At 36.0% G+C, this 13948-nt stretch overlaps 3 protein-coding genes across 3 annotated transcripts; 2 read left to right on the top strand and 1 right to left on the bottom strand.

Moving 5' to 3' along the window:
* Positions 1 to 221: 221 nt before the first annotated feature.
* Positions 222 to 3031, top strand: LOC141903770 (caspase-7-like). Its single transcript, XM_074792063.1, has 5 exons — positions 222 to 425; positions 607 to 831; positions 1173 to 1348; positions 1578 to 1701; positions 1945 to 3031. Exons 1-5 carry the CDS (start codon positions 419 to 421, stop codon positions 2241 to 2243), a joined length of 831 nt encoding a protein of 276 aa, XP_074648164.1. The 5' UTR covers positions 222 to 418; the 3' UTR covers positions 2244 to 3031.
* Positions 3032 to 3276: 245 nt separating this feature from the next.
* LOC141903892 (tetraspanin-5-like) lies at positions 3277 to 11922 on the bottom strand. Its single transcript, XM_074792260.1, has 9 exons — positions 11723 to 11922; positions 10782 to 10976; positions 10283 to 10357; positions 10085 to 10183; positions 7679 to 7804; positions 7532 to 7558; positions 7296 to 7346; positions 7097 to 7213; positions 3277 to 6734 (listed from the first exon to the last, which is right to left on the bottom strand). Exons 1-9 carry the CDS (start codon positions 11858 to 11860, stop codon positions 6666 to 6668), a joined length of 897 nt encoding a protein of 298 aa, XP_074648361.1. The 5' UTR covers positions 11861 to 11922; the 3' UTR covers positions 3277 to 6665.
* Positions 11923 to 12115: 193 nt separating this feature from the next.
* Positions 12116 to 13836, top strand: LOC141904190 (uncharacterized). Its single transcript, XM_074792742.1, has 2 exons — positions 12116 to 12270; positions 13151 to 13836. The coding sequence occupies exons 1-2, from the start codon at positions 12122 to 12124 to the stop codon at positions 13467 to 13469; spliced, it is 468 nt and encodes a 155-aa protein (XP_074648843.1). The 5' UTR covers positions 12116 to 12121; the 3' UTR covers positions 13470 to 13836.
* The last annotated feature ends 112 nt before the right edge of the window (positions 13837 to 13948 follow it).

Raw genomic sequence — 13948 nt, 5'->3', positions numbered from 1 at the left:
ATTGGTTGAATGATTGATTGATTGATGGTCGAACAACAAGTGCTTGAATCATACTGTAGATATTGTAAATATTTTTTGTCTCTCTTTACATTTAGTGTGATCTTTATTGCAATTTTTGTCTTATCCGAATTGTTGTATTTTAAAAATGAGCAATAAAGACAGTCTGAATTGAATTTGTCGCTTGTAGCGCCACCTGGAATTGCGCTGGTGTACGGGTTAAATGACATCATCCAGAAAACAACTGCAGTAAATAGTCGAAAAGTAAAACCACTATCACTACGCACAGTTCACTGCTCACTGGGTCCAGCACAGTTGGGGCCGAAGTCAGCTTCACCTTAAATATACTACTACACAAAACCCTAGGAGGATTCTCAAAAAGACAGATTGTTGTCATTAAAACAAAACGAAAAACGTAAACATGACAGGTAATTTTACCAAATTAAATTCAAATTTCGATTTATTTCTGTTTCTGTATTGGATAGTTGCTGGTAGTCCTGATAAGTTTGTCATTGATCAATCGTTTAGGGCCCTAATATTGATAATTATTTTGCATTGACGAAATTCTGTAAGTAAGGCTTTTTCATTGCTATTATTGACATTTTTCAGACCAGCAGGCAGCGGCGACGTTATGTTATAATTTCAACGAGAAGAATCGAGGGGTAGCCGTAGTTATCAATCAGAAATATTTCTACGAAAGTACGAAACAGCTCACGCGCGACGGAACGGATATCGATGCTGTTAATATCGCTAATACACTCGTCGATCTCGGCTTCGAAGTTCACAGATACGACGATCTGTTGATGGCCGAGATGCATAAACTAATGAGAAAATGTAAGTTAGAGTGAGGGTTTTAGGGGGTTCGCCCAAATAATATGTTATTCCTTTTGCATAGTGGTACATAGTGTCACTACAATAAATAGATAGATAAATGTATCATAGTGTAAAAAAATCCCCTCCCTTAAGTGCAGTCGTCCTTTTGGAGTTGTACCTTCAAGCCCTGATAGCCCCTGATTTAACAATGGGAGAATCTAGTTATAACACTTATAATGAAAAATAAAGTCAGAAATATTTCCTTGGCTAATAGTTCATTTGATCAGTCGTCTTCAGGAATACTGAGCGGTATTTGGGAGAAACTTTCTCATTTTATTCTCAATGACTGTAAACATTTTCAGTTGGTGCCGATGACCACACTGATTCTGATTGCTTCGTTTGCGTGATTCTCAGTCACGGAATCGAAGGCCGGGTTTATGGAGTCGATGGATCACTTTCAATCGAAACACTAGTCGCTCCATTTAAAGGTGATAGATGCGCTTCCCTAGTCGGCAAACCTAAACTTTTTTTCATTCAGGTAAATATACTATGTAAACAGGGTTCCTACAGGCCCATAAATACCCTTCCCCCCAATCCCCTCGCTTAAATTCTGAAAATTGCCTCTGTAAGTTTTTTTTCAACTCAATTTGTGAATGCAATCCTGTGCTTATGCATAGGCCTATAGTCCTATTTAAAATTTGGCCTCACTGACGTTTGGCCCAAGATGTGTCATTTTCAGTTAAAATATTCTGCGTTGTTTCCTGTAGGCTTGTCGAGGGACTAAATTCATGCATTCCGTTGAAGTCGATCAAACCGATGCGGCTCCTGACGTCAAAATTCAAACTATTCCAACAGAAGCCGACTTTCTCATGGCTTACTCCGTTGTTCCTGGTAAGTTTAGAATGGATAAAACCTTTGCTGAACTGTACATCGTATCGAGTCCAAACAATGTGCATATTTCACCTCATATTCTTATTTGGGTGGCATTTTATCTAATTTTATTCACATGATTTCATATTAGCTGTCAAGAGCAGGCTGCTTGCTCGATTCTTAAGTCACAGTTGATGCTTAATACATTATGTTTGTACTGTAAGCGTATGAGTTCTATGAGAGAGTGTACTTTCTTCTGTGTAGGTCATTTCTCATGGAGAAACAACGTAGACGGATCGTGGTTCATTCAAGCAATCTGTCGCGTGTTGAAAGAGGTCGGAACTACTATGGAGCTGATGCACATGATGATCTACGTAAACCGCATTGTCGCTTACGAATTCAAGTCGTGCACCGATCGTAAGTGGACAGACGGCATGAAACAGATTCCAGCCATCACTTCCATGCTGACCAAACTCGTCTACTTCAACGTGAAAGACTGTCCTAAAGCGGGCATCACTCTTTACAAATCACAATCACAATTAGGTGATCACGAATACAAGTAATCTGTCTCCAATTCAAACTGCCATGTATTGTGTGCTCTCGTTGCCTGAAAGCTTTAATACAAACGTTTAGTTATTCAAGGTAAACTTAGCTCAAGATGATACAATTTATTGTAAACTTTTGAAACTTCAGGACATGTTATTTAGTACCATTGTACACAGCTTTGAAAATATGGATATAACTATTAAAAGTATTACGGTAAACTCCTCCTTAGCACACTACAGTTAACACAGAAAAAAACTCAAGCTTTTTTAACGACTTTCAAAATTATGAACTTGTTTAATGGCATCATGGTGTGACACCGTATTATCTATTAAGGCAGAGTTTAGGACATAATTTTGTACGAATACACTAATATACTGCGATCTTTCACTGGAAATTGATGCTCAATTTATTTACAACTGACTGCTCTTTGCATTATATCAGATGTCTAAGCATTTCCTTTCTATAATGCCTGCAATATCTTTATTTTATCATTGATTATTAATATTGTTTAAAACATGTTTATTTTTAAAACTCTTTAAGTCTTGAAATGCTCTTTTTATTTTTGGTTGTTATTCTGATTTAAATTATGTCTGGTTAGAGAAGAAATCATAGTTGTTTTGTTTTAGAATCGGGTTTATTTTATGCAATGAACATTCCTTCTTAGTTCGGAATAGAATTAACGTAATCATGGGTCCAAGAAACAAAGATCAGGAAAATTTTATATGGAAACATTTTTGGCCGTTCAAAGTAACATGTTATATACTGGTTTATATATATCGCTCTGCTAATAAAATGAATTTTATAAAAAGGCAAATTTTTGAAGTCTTCTGTAAGTATCTGGATGCAGTTCTACTGTTGACTTATTATCATCAAAGGTTTTAAGTTCTGTGGCTCTCCCAACTTTTCCTGAAGATTCGTGCAATGTAAGGATTAGGAATGCAACGGATTCATTGAATATACCAGTAAATGGTCTTAGGAGGTGGAAATAGCCACGCCATACGTTAAGACATCCAAAAGGAAGAACAGATACTTGATGTAACAAAGTTCCATATTTTATTTATTACACAAAACGTTAATATATCGAATACAAATGATAGGACAAGAATAAAATCACAATTATATTTACAACCTGCATATAATCATAATAATATATAATACAATAAAACATGCTACTATTTAAATATCGATGATTTTATTTATGGTCACTGAGGGATATTCTATTTGATAGCGTTATTGGGACTAGTTTCGTTCTTGATTTGATTGTTAAAATGTATCATTCTAAGATCACATTATCCATAGCACATGTTTATAAACTCGGAACTAACATCCGCACCAATTCCACATAATGTGGAACCGGTATGGAGGTCATTGACTCCAGAAGTAAGGGTTAGTTGATTAGGTTTTTAGGGTTCAGTTATTTCTGACAAATACTAGGGTACTGTTTATTATATAGGTAAAAACTGGCTTCCTTGATTGTATAGACTCAACGATAGGCATAATCAATTTTAACCATCACCGAAGCGCCTATAATATTTGATCAAACCTTGACAAAAGCAAAAGTATATGTTCGTCTATTGTCTTCATACTTAGACGAAAAGAAAATTTAACCTCGAGATGAAATTGTGGCAAAAATTTGTAGAAGCAATCACAAAATTAGAGATTACAACATTCTGAATGCAATATTTCACTTGATGATGGATGCTCGAGAAACTTCATCCAAGTAGTCTCAAATAAGAACATTTCTTATATTCTCTATGGTTGAACTTGATTCTCAAATGATACATCAACGGATCTAAGCATTTCCGTATGTTCTAACAATGCCGACCGTTTCCTGCGTGCACAGGATATCAGTTACAAGTATTATTATGCTATGTATTTGTTTAAACTATAATCAATATTACAATGAACTAATATATCATAACACATACATATTTATCATATTATTATTCATATAGTTTTTTCAAGTGTGATTCTATCTTACATATTGCAAAAATATATATTAAGAAATTGCACATGCGTCGTACTATATTATGTAATCATGAAGTCGACGTTACTGATCTCACTCGGAAGGGATTCAAACCTGATGGCATCATGAGAGACTGCTATGCTGCGAAACCCTACCCAAATATTGGATTGGGGGTAAGGCATTCATGCCTCGGAATAAGATACCATCATTCGTAAATCATAGAAAGTAAATATTCAATGAGAAATGAAACCTGATTGCGTTCACATGAGGTGACGCTACAACTGGCCTAGTACGCCAGGGTTTCTTACTGTGGCAGTTTCCCGACTCGATCAAGTTCAAATCCTTACCTAAACAGAGATACTGAACATTATGAACATACAAACTCAGTAAGAATTATTAGAATGATATTTAATGATAATGACTTAGAACTACAGTAGAGCTTGTTGTTTGGGTGTCAATCTTGACAAAATATACCTACATCTCTATAATAATTGCCCAGGCAAGGTTGGCTAATTTTTTCATTAAAAGCCAATCAGCTTATAAATGCTTTATACTAAATCTAAACCCAAATCAGAAACTATAATAAACTATTCGCTTAAAAAAAAGAAAATCAGCAACCACCTGGGTTTAGAGTTATTCGAAAGAATTTTCCCTGAATGATCTCAAAGATACATAAAATTCTGTTCATTTTATGCCTAGTTACTGTTACTGCAACTAGTTATTGTTAAGCCAGGCGTAGGTGGGTCCTACAACCCCATGCAACTCTTAAACTGATCGCATCGCGCTGCACATCGACCTACGCCAGCCTTTAAAAAGTCAATTCCCTGCATTCCAATTATGAAGTAGTTAATGAACAACATTTCAATATGAAATTAAGTGAAACAAGAAAACTTTCCATCTCGACTTTTGATTAACACGACATCACAGAAATTACTTTTACTATTTCGTATGTACATTCGATTTTTGATTTAAGGGTTTTTTTAGCTTTAGATTGTGGAGAAAATGGCATATTGATTTCTATCATACCACACACTTCATGTATAACCAACACATGTAGAATATACGTACGTATCAAAGCAGCGCATTAAAAAAAAAAACATCAGTTCTTACACAAGAGTAGAAATATGTAAAATAAAAACTCAGTTTTTCCATTCGGTTCATAAAGTGCAAAATGAAGCCATATGTTTCTGTCTGGCGAGATATATTTGACTTGACTCAACTGAAAACATTTTCCTCTGTTTTTGACGATTATTATATTCAGTGGGAAATGTCTGTAACATTTTTTCGATGTAATTCCCTCGATTCGCGAGATTTTAGACTAGACGAACATGGTCGAGTTGATACCACATCCACGGCTAAAGAAAAAAGTTCAGTCTTTGAAAACGAGTATAGAGCAAGTGGCTAACTAATATTGCGAATCAGATGTTTGGAGAATCATCTTTCAGGTGAAGCAATTGTAATTAAAAAAAAAATAGATCACCTAGGCACTAATGCTAATATTGAGGTAAAACAGGTTAGATCTTTGGAGAGCCGAGTTATCATACTGGCAGTATAACGCGAATCTCACAGCACGGTAATACAAATGTACACGTACATCGAACATTCACTTGTGTACACCAATATACATATATACGATGTATACATACATGTACATGTACGAAACATGCACATGTTTACATTCACTTAGTAGAAGATAGTTTGAAGCAATCAATTTATTATGTACATTTATAACATGAAGCTCGACAGCTTTTCATTAACAGTATTCGATACTATGTTTTCGGAAAAATAATCTTCATAAAAACCTCTTCAGTTTTTTGCGAGAAACACAATTCATCACTTAATTCATCACTTAATTAGATAATAAACCTGCGTGGCATCTCTACTATAAGTCAATCCGACTTTGGTTTCTGTAAAGACTAATCCCAGATATCGGAAAGTCTGGTATAGATTGGGTGAATGTGATGAGCAGATCCCTGATAATTCATTTCAAGCATTAATTCTGTAGCTAGGATACTCAACAAATTTGTATGATTGAAAATATTATGATATCTTGAAATATGTACTCAAAAATCAAATAATCACTTTTGAGTCTATGCTGTAGATGTCACTGACTCATTGTTAAAGTTCACAGGTAAACCTAATTTTTTCGAGCGACAGTAGTTTTTGTTGTTATTTGAATAGCCAGTAAAGTCTACGATCAAACAGCGACTGATTATAGTACAGTCACAGCCACAAGCATTATCTAAATACCACGATTGATCGATTAATAGCAATTTTTGATTTTTAATATCGCATTTACACATTAGACAGTGGCGCTAACACAATTCATTCTGAGTCGAGTAAAATAACTCATATCATTCTGTGACCAGATGATGAACTTGTTCATTTGAATTTTTCCCATTCAGCGACTAGAATATTTTTTGGTCGAGATCCGATGTCGAGAGTGACTGACTCCTCGACACGTTCACTTGTGTTATTGCCACTTCGCTCGCTGTGCAAATATATCGCTTCTTAGATTCTGTGCGAAACATATTCCTAAGATCTGAAAATCAAACAAAACATTATAACATAAGATCTGGTTAGTCTTCGATACTAGGTTGTGGATTTGAGCCTGTGCAGCATTGTAGCGTTCTGCGGAAATATATTTTCGCTGGTTCTAGTAGCTTAATTGCTACCACGTCCCAAGCCTATATCTATATAAGACATCTCTCCAGAGGAGGCGACATCAAAGCTTCTACCGGTACGAGCAATCTGAAGACATCAATCACAGGAATCCAATTTCATCATGGATGCAGAGTGCCACGGAAATAAGAGTCCTACTCGTGAACACGTGGTTACGTGCTAGCTAGAATTCAGGAGCATTAAAAGGTTAAAGATATGTTCAGGGAAGATCGAAAAACCTACCTGTATTATGGCTATAGCTACTAATACAACAGCTACAGGTATCAAATGTTCTGAAACCCATTTTTCACCGGCCGATAAACAGCCTGTTGTATAGATCTTCTCAGGTAAATACGTTAGCTAAAAAAATAAAAACAATGTGCTATACTTCATTCACTAAAGCAGCATAATTTGAAAATCACAGCTTTGCTTAATGAATTACCTGACTTGGATGGCGGACATAGTAACCACATTGTTTGTTGATGAGATTCTCCTAAAAGTAAAAGAAACATGAATCACATATCTATTATACTGGAAGCAAAATTCTTGTGTCTCTTAAGACATCCTACAAAACTTTGTACGAAGTTTTGGCTGTTTCCAAAACAGAGAGAAAATTAAATGATATCTTCTATAAATGAACGAATAATCGAGAGTACTGAAACAGCAATAAAATCTTACCCTATATGATGTTTGTTTAAAATCACTCTGAAAAAAAAAATTAGTATTGAGAGTTATTTAAAAAATACTACTGAATTCCAAGTAACTAAAAAACGTTTTGTAAAATGCTTGACACGTCAACAAAAGAGTATTGTATTACATGCTTACCCCGGGTTGTGGCTTACAGCAGGAAAATGGCACGCCACATCTCTCCGCGCTTTTGGAATTTGAGCTGCAGTTGAAATACATATTTAAATCCCAGTCATCAGCCCCATCGACGCCGCAACATTGTAACTAGAAATATACCACAAAAAACATGTCACGTTAGTTATGTGCATAATAAAGTAATATGTTAACTAAAAATAAATTCAGCACACCCCTAAGCACACCAGGATCAGTGAACCCTTTAATCACTAAGGGTGTGGAGCTAGGATTAAAAAGTTCTTCGGTTTGGATGAAAGTGACTACACACACAGACACAAGTTAAAGCTGAAAAGAGCAGTAAATGCGTCGTCGTTGATATTTGAGGTAAATCCATCCTCTGACATTCTAAGAAGCATCAGCCACCAGCATTTACAGAGAAACCGGATGATGATATTAGAAAAAGACGTCGTTGAAACTGACGAATCAATTTGCCTGTGACTCATTCCACTCACTCACGCTCACTCACAAATAGAGATCAGTGTTTGAAGCCCACATCACTCTGACTGATACAAGTTTACAATAAATACATCAATAGTTCATACATGATACTTGTACAATAATTCTTATCGTAATGTCATCATCCAAGAAAGACTAACCATTGCCAGTGTTTTTGCGCATATAAACCAAAATTTGAAATATTTCACGAGACTTCTTAATATTTGGACCACATTCTAGTGGTCATCATGTGAGTGACCAGTCCTAGTGGTTATCATGATATGAGTGACTAGTCCCAGTGGTCATTATCACGGATCAACATTTCTATGATATATATTAGCAAATCCAATAACCTAAGATAAACAAAAATTGGGATTACCCGGGTACTGCTGATCTTAAAAATGTTTCCTTATGTTTAGTTTTTGTAACCAGTTTTGTTAAGTGTTATCTATGATGGACTTTTATTTCGATAATTCCAAGTTACTACACTTCGATAGGAGGTTATTCAACTATCTAAACATTTTCAGTATCGTTTTTTCCGTTCTGTTATTTCAAGAAAATACTTCAACTGTTGACTTTCGAGTGTTTCTATCTCAGTATAAACAAAAGGAGTTCCTGAAGTAGAAACACCTCGCTAAAAACAAAACAGAAAATGATAATTTCAATGGTGTCTGAAGGGATAAATTTCGCTTAAAAACTAAAGATGGGGAAAAATGTAAACCGTGTTTCTGTTGTGTGCGTACACACAGAAACCTACATAAATCTCCATCGAGCTTCGCTAAACACATGTTATAATAGACAACAATGAATTGCTTTTATCAGCCGAGTTCTTTATCGACTAAATATTTAGAAGCAGTCAGACTAATCTACAAATTCAAATAAAACTCTCCCAAGCGAAACGCCTCTTCTTTACAGCGACGACGAGAGAGATAGACGACGACGAGAACAGATGCACATTCGATTTTATGTTTGAAGTACGAACCAGTATTAAGGCTACAGGATGAAAGTGGGTTGAGGGAAAAGCTGATGGAGAAATTCAATTCATATCTTTGTTACGGCGAATGAAAGCTACGCAGACACACCATCTGCAGAGTCGTGAATGTCGCGTGGTAATGTAATCTCCAGTAAGAGCATCACCCGAAAAAATTTGCGCGCGCAATGAAACTTGACAATGACACGATGTTCTGAGTTATAACCTTATCAAATATCGCGTACACCGTACTTATGGCTCCAGGCATGACAATCTACGAGCAGGTAACCCTGCCGGTGTGAACATAAACTTTAAAGCCCCTAATGTAAAAATTCCCTAAGGAAGAAATCCATCAAGGTCAAATTCCCCCGTGTAAAATATACCCAGTGTATATCCCCCGCCCCAATCTTTTACATGGTACTTCTTGCATGGCAGATTTTCTGCCTCTGGGAATTTTACGACGGGGGACTAATTCCAGATTTTCATAAAAAATACCGACGAAGTAGAATCAAGAGGTGAAAATCTGTCAAAAAGAAATCCTGAGAATTCTTATTTCTTTCACTACAGGTTTCTGTATTATCTGGGTTGATCCGAACAGAAAAATTCACTATCATACAGTTAACCCCTTCAACTCGGATGTCTTTCAAAATATTTCTTGTGACACCGTATATGGAGTACATAATATCCAACTGAGATATCACTTAAGTCGGAAAAATCTTTACAGTCCCAGAAGAAACGACTTGAGCGAAGTCAACTGTACATACTTAAACAGACTAAAATTTGGAAAATCTAAGAAATGATGATACGACGCAAAGGGGAGATGTGACATCGGCAGCACCTACTTATTGATTGAAGGTGCAGTCACGTATTTTCGGAAAATCCTTGGAAATTTGATACACCCTATGCGGGATAGCGCCAGTGAAGGGTTGAACAAAATATGAATATAATCGGTATTGAATACTTACCCATTCAGCCTGCACCCAGTCGATGAGATTCTGTAAATCGGAATCCTCTCGATAGTTCGTAATAATGAACTGGAATTGGATTTTCATCTGTTCTTTCAGCTGTTAATTGAAATCATAAATCCATATCAAAAACATCATCACACATATGACGCCGAACCCTATAGCCGCGCATCCCTGTGAAAATACACCAACGCTTACCCATTCCTTATAGACAAATCCTAATATTCCACTGATTAGCTCGAAGAAGAATATTACTCCTATAGAAACACAGTACTGCAAAAGAAGAACAGGTTTACAGGATAATTATAAGATTACCGGTAAATTCATTGATTAAGATTTCTATTAATGTAAAGCGCTTTCAAGCAACAAATCATTATTTTCATGAAATTACTATCATCAAATTCGATTTGAAACAAACATTTGAATCGATGTACCGGTATCCGAAAAGGTGAAATGTAAGTCTGGAATCGAATGAAAATATTTTTCAGGGTAGGGCCTATATTTTGACCACGCTGGGTTCCAAGTAGGAACTTTCCAAATACATTTCAGGAGGCCCATCCCGCATAGTGCTTCCCTAATAGATACAGCACTGACTAATTTAGAAAATATGGTTGTTTCGCAAGTCATTGAGGAGGAAGCGCTTCGAGCGTGCCTAAAAATTGCTTAAATGATTTGAAGTCATCATTATCATACTTACAAAAAGTAATAGACATGTGTTTTCGCGTAGAGCACCCGTGCATCCAGTAAATCCAATAGCTAACATTATTCCTCCGACGATTATCAAAATCAATGCCGGATCAACAGTGACCGTCGTCAACTGACTCAAATTTGAAAACACGTCTTTCTCCGACCAGGCCCATATTCCAACCGCGCATATTCCAATTCCGGAAAACTGAAAATTGAATAAAAAAGAGATGTGTTTGAGAATTATTTGAATTTAGACGGCAGGTGGCTTCGAAGAGAATTATTTCAATTAGGAACGACAGTTCAGTATTCAAACCCGGACCAGCATATTGCCAGCGCACTAGACCACCAAGGCTCTTTCCAAAACCATAGTGTAACTACACTATCTATAAGTACCCTAATCCTAATCCTGCTGAGGGCAGGTTTATAAATAAAACAACTTCCGTACATGTTATTAGCTAAAGTTTTCACCATTGCCAACACCAAAAAATTAAAAAGGTGGTCTAGAAAAAAACAGCTTATATGTTAAGTATGTATGAATCAAGTTTATGATTCATGTAGTTTTCATGTCAGAGTGACTGGTTTTCAGGATCCACAGTTGCAGCTCAAAATTAAATACAACATATTTCAATAGTGTCATTCGTTCTTTGTTCTGATGAAGAAATACTAGAATTTTGACAGCCATTTTTTAACTATATTTTTAGGTTACCTACTAATGGCACTCGCAAGTAATGTATCTAATTATTTAGCTGTTGTTCCCAAACAAAAAGGGGAACCCGCATAGGCCTATATCGTCTGGTATTCAGACTATCACAGAGGTTATTAAGGACTAGGGTTAAAGGTCAGAACCCAGTAAATATAACTAACTCTGGAGTCGCGCTTCTCATTTTCAAATGTGACATTAAAACGCTTATTTACAATACAGTTCGAGTCATTATTTATCTCTATGCTTACCCAAAACAAAACATTAAATCCAAATAGAAGATATTTGATACAGCAGCTGACTTCCGACCGATCTCTTCTCCGACGTTTGGCCATTTTACTCGTAAATTTCGAGTATTGATCTCTTTGCGGAGGATGAGGCATTTCCATTTAATAATGTTTTTATTCCGCTGCCAAAATCAGCCACAACATCTTTCATTATTCTTCTTTCGCCACCATTATCCGTGTGACGTCACTCAATAGTCTCATTTTAATAAACGAAAATAAGTAAAAATTGAAACTTTAATTGGCAGCGACGGATTTGTTTTTACTTTATAAACCTATTCTTATTCGACATTTAGCATTCGAAAGTGTTCTAATGGAAAAATTCATAGGAATAAAAAGACTCGACGAGGTTATGAAAAATTCAAAATGGCCGCGCCCATAGAAAGTAAGTTTTCGCTGCAAAACCTGAAAAATATCAAATTAGACGATGTCATGTATCGTTTTATGCCAGCAGTTGGTGGGGCGAGTTACCTGGCGTTTTCTGTCAACATAATGAACCCTAGACTGTACAAAAAGTAAGTATTTTAGCTAGAAATAAGCAACTTTCCTACCAAATTCTATTCACTTCCGGGTTTCCCGACTCGGTGCTCGGTGATAGGTCTAATGTCTATTTATTAATGGATGAGACCTGTTTTTCTTGGATATTTTGCTTACTTTTTGGGGTACATACCTCATTTATGTCTTTACACAATGCCAAAAATCGCGGACAACAACTGAATATCCGATATATTTCCAGTTCTGTACCAATTAGATGGATTGGCAAAAAGACTCCTTAAGTCCAATTGAATGAGAGAGAAAATCCTCCATTTTGTGAAATTTCTTGAATTTTTACATTGTCACCATGCCTACGAAATGAAGTTATTTTTCTTGTGGGGTCTCAACAACTAAATCAGGGTGGCGTAGGCATGGTAACAATGTTCAAATCCAAGAAATTTGACAAAATGGAGGATTTTCTCTCTCATTCAACTGGACTTAAGGAGTCTTTTTGTCAATCCATCTAATTGGTACAGAACTGGAAATATATCGGATATTCAGTTGTTGTCCGCGATTTTTGGCATTCTGTTAAGACATAAATGAGGTATGTACCCCAAAAAGTAAACAAAATATCCCAGAAAAACAGGTCTCATCAATTAATAAATAGACATTAGTCTGTGATTATTGCGTTAATTTCGATTTTTACTTTCGAGATTCTTTAACAAATGTTAGAAACTAAAACTTTCATTTCTCAACCATTTGTGCAACTCCCTTTTTGATCTGACTGCAGTTTAGATCACCTTCCTGCTATACGGCACTAGTGTTACCCGAACAGGGTTGTAGTCAAGCACACCTAAACTCCAATTGCTTCACATTTCTAACAAAGATGACTTTTAATTCGCTGTTGTTTTCTCATTTCAGTCTCTTTGCACCTCACGAACTCCTAGTGTCCAACAAATTATGGTTCAACGCGCATCTCGGAGTCGGTCTTTACTTGTACAGTCGTAAACATATGATAACAGCATCTGCGTATCAACGGATAATGTACAGTATCTTTGGAACCGTCGTTTTTAACTTCGGATCGGTGTTGCTTTGGGCGACGACGAAAGCGCTACTTCCCGAATGCGTATACATGAGGTCATTTTTCGGTCTGATATCCGGCACTAGTTTATTGCTAATCGGAAAAGAATACGTAGCGCATCTAGATAAAAAATGTATAAATGATAAACCCGCTGAATAGGTGAATCCAGTAAATGTTTAGATGCTTTAGTTTTACTACAATGCTACTTTGATATTATCTTAATTGCGTGTTCATTAGATGATATATTGAAAAAGTCCATCCACTAATGATAGTTAGTCACTCTTTGCAGCATTTAAAAGGAAATGTCAATCACTTTTTAGGATGTTTGCTATAGAATACTAAGTCAGTGCTGTATATTTGTGAAATGAATGTTGTTATATAACAATGTGTTGTCAGTTGTTTTTTTATTACATTATCTAATGTGAGCTTATTAGTTGACTTATGAGCCAAACACTTAGTGAGGTGCCCATGTGGCCCAACACGTGTCAAATAACTTTAGATAATAGAATTATTTTGACAAAATAAAATTCAGGTTGCACTATGATTTTGTTCAGCTTCTTGTCGCATATCTTCGGTTATATTCATTTATCCGCTGAGGACATTGATTTTAGTTAAACTTGTTATGGCTGGATTTTCAG

Source organism: Tubulanus polymorphus, chromosome 4 (assembly GCF_964204645.1).
Source record: "Tubulanus polymorphus chromosome 4, tnTubPoly1.2, whole genome shotgun sequence".
In the NCBI taxonomy this organism is placed as follows: domain Eukaryota; kingdom Metazoa; phylum Nemertea; class Palaeonemertea; order Tubulaniformes; family Tubulanidae; genus Tubulanus; species Tubulanus polymorphus.
This window is presented reverse-complemented; position numbering and strand designations above follow the sequence as displayed.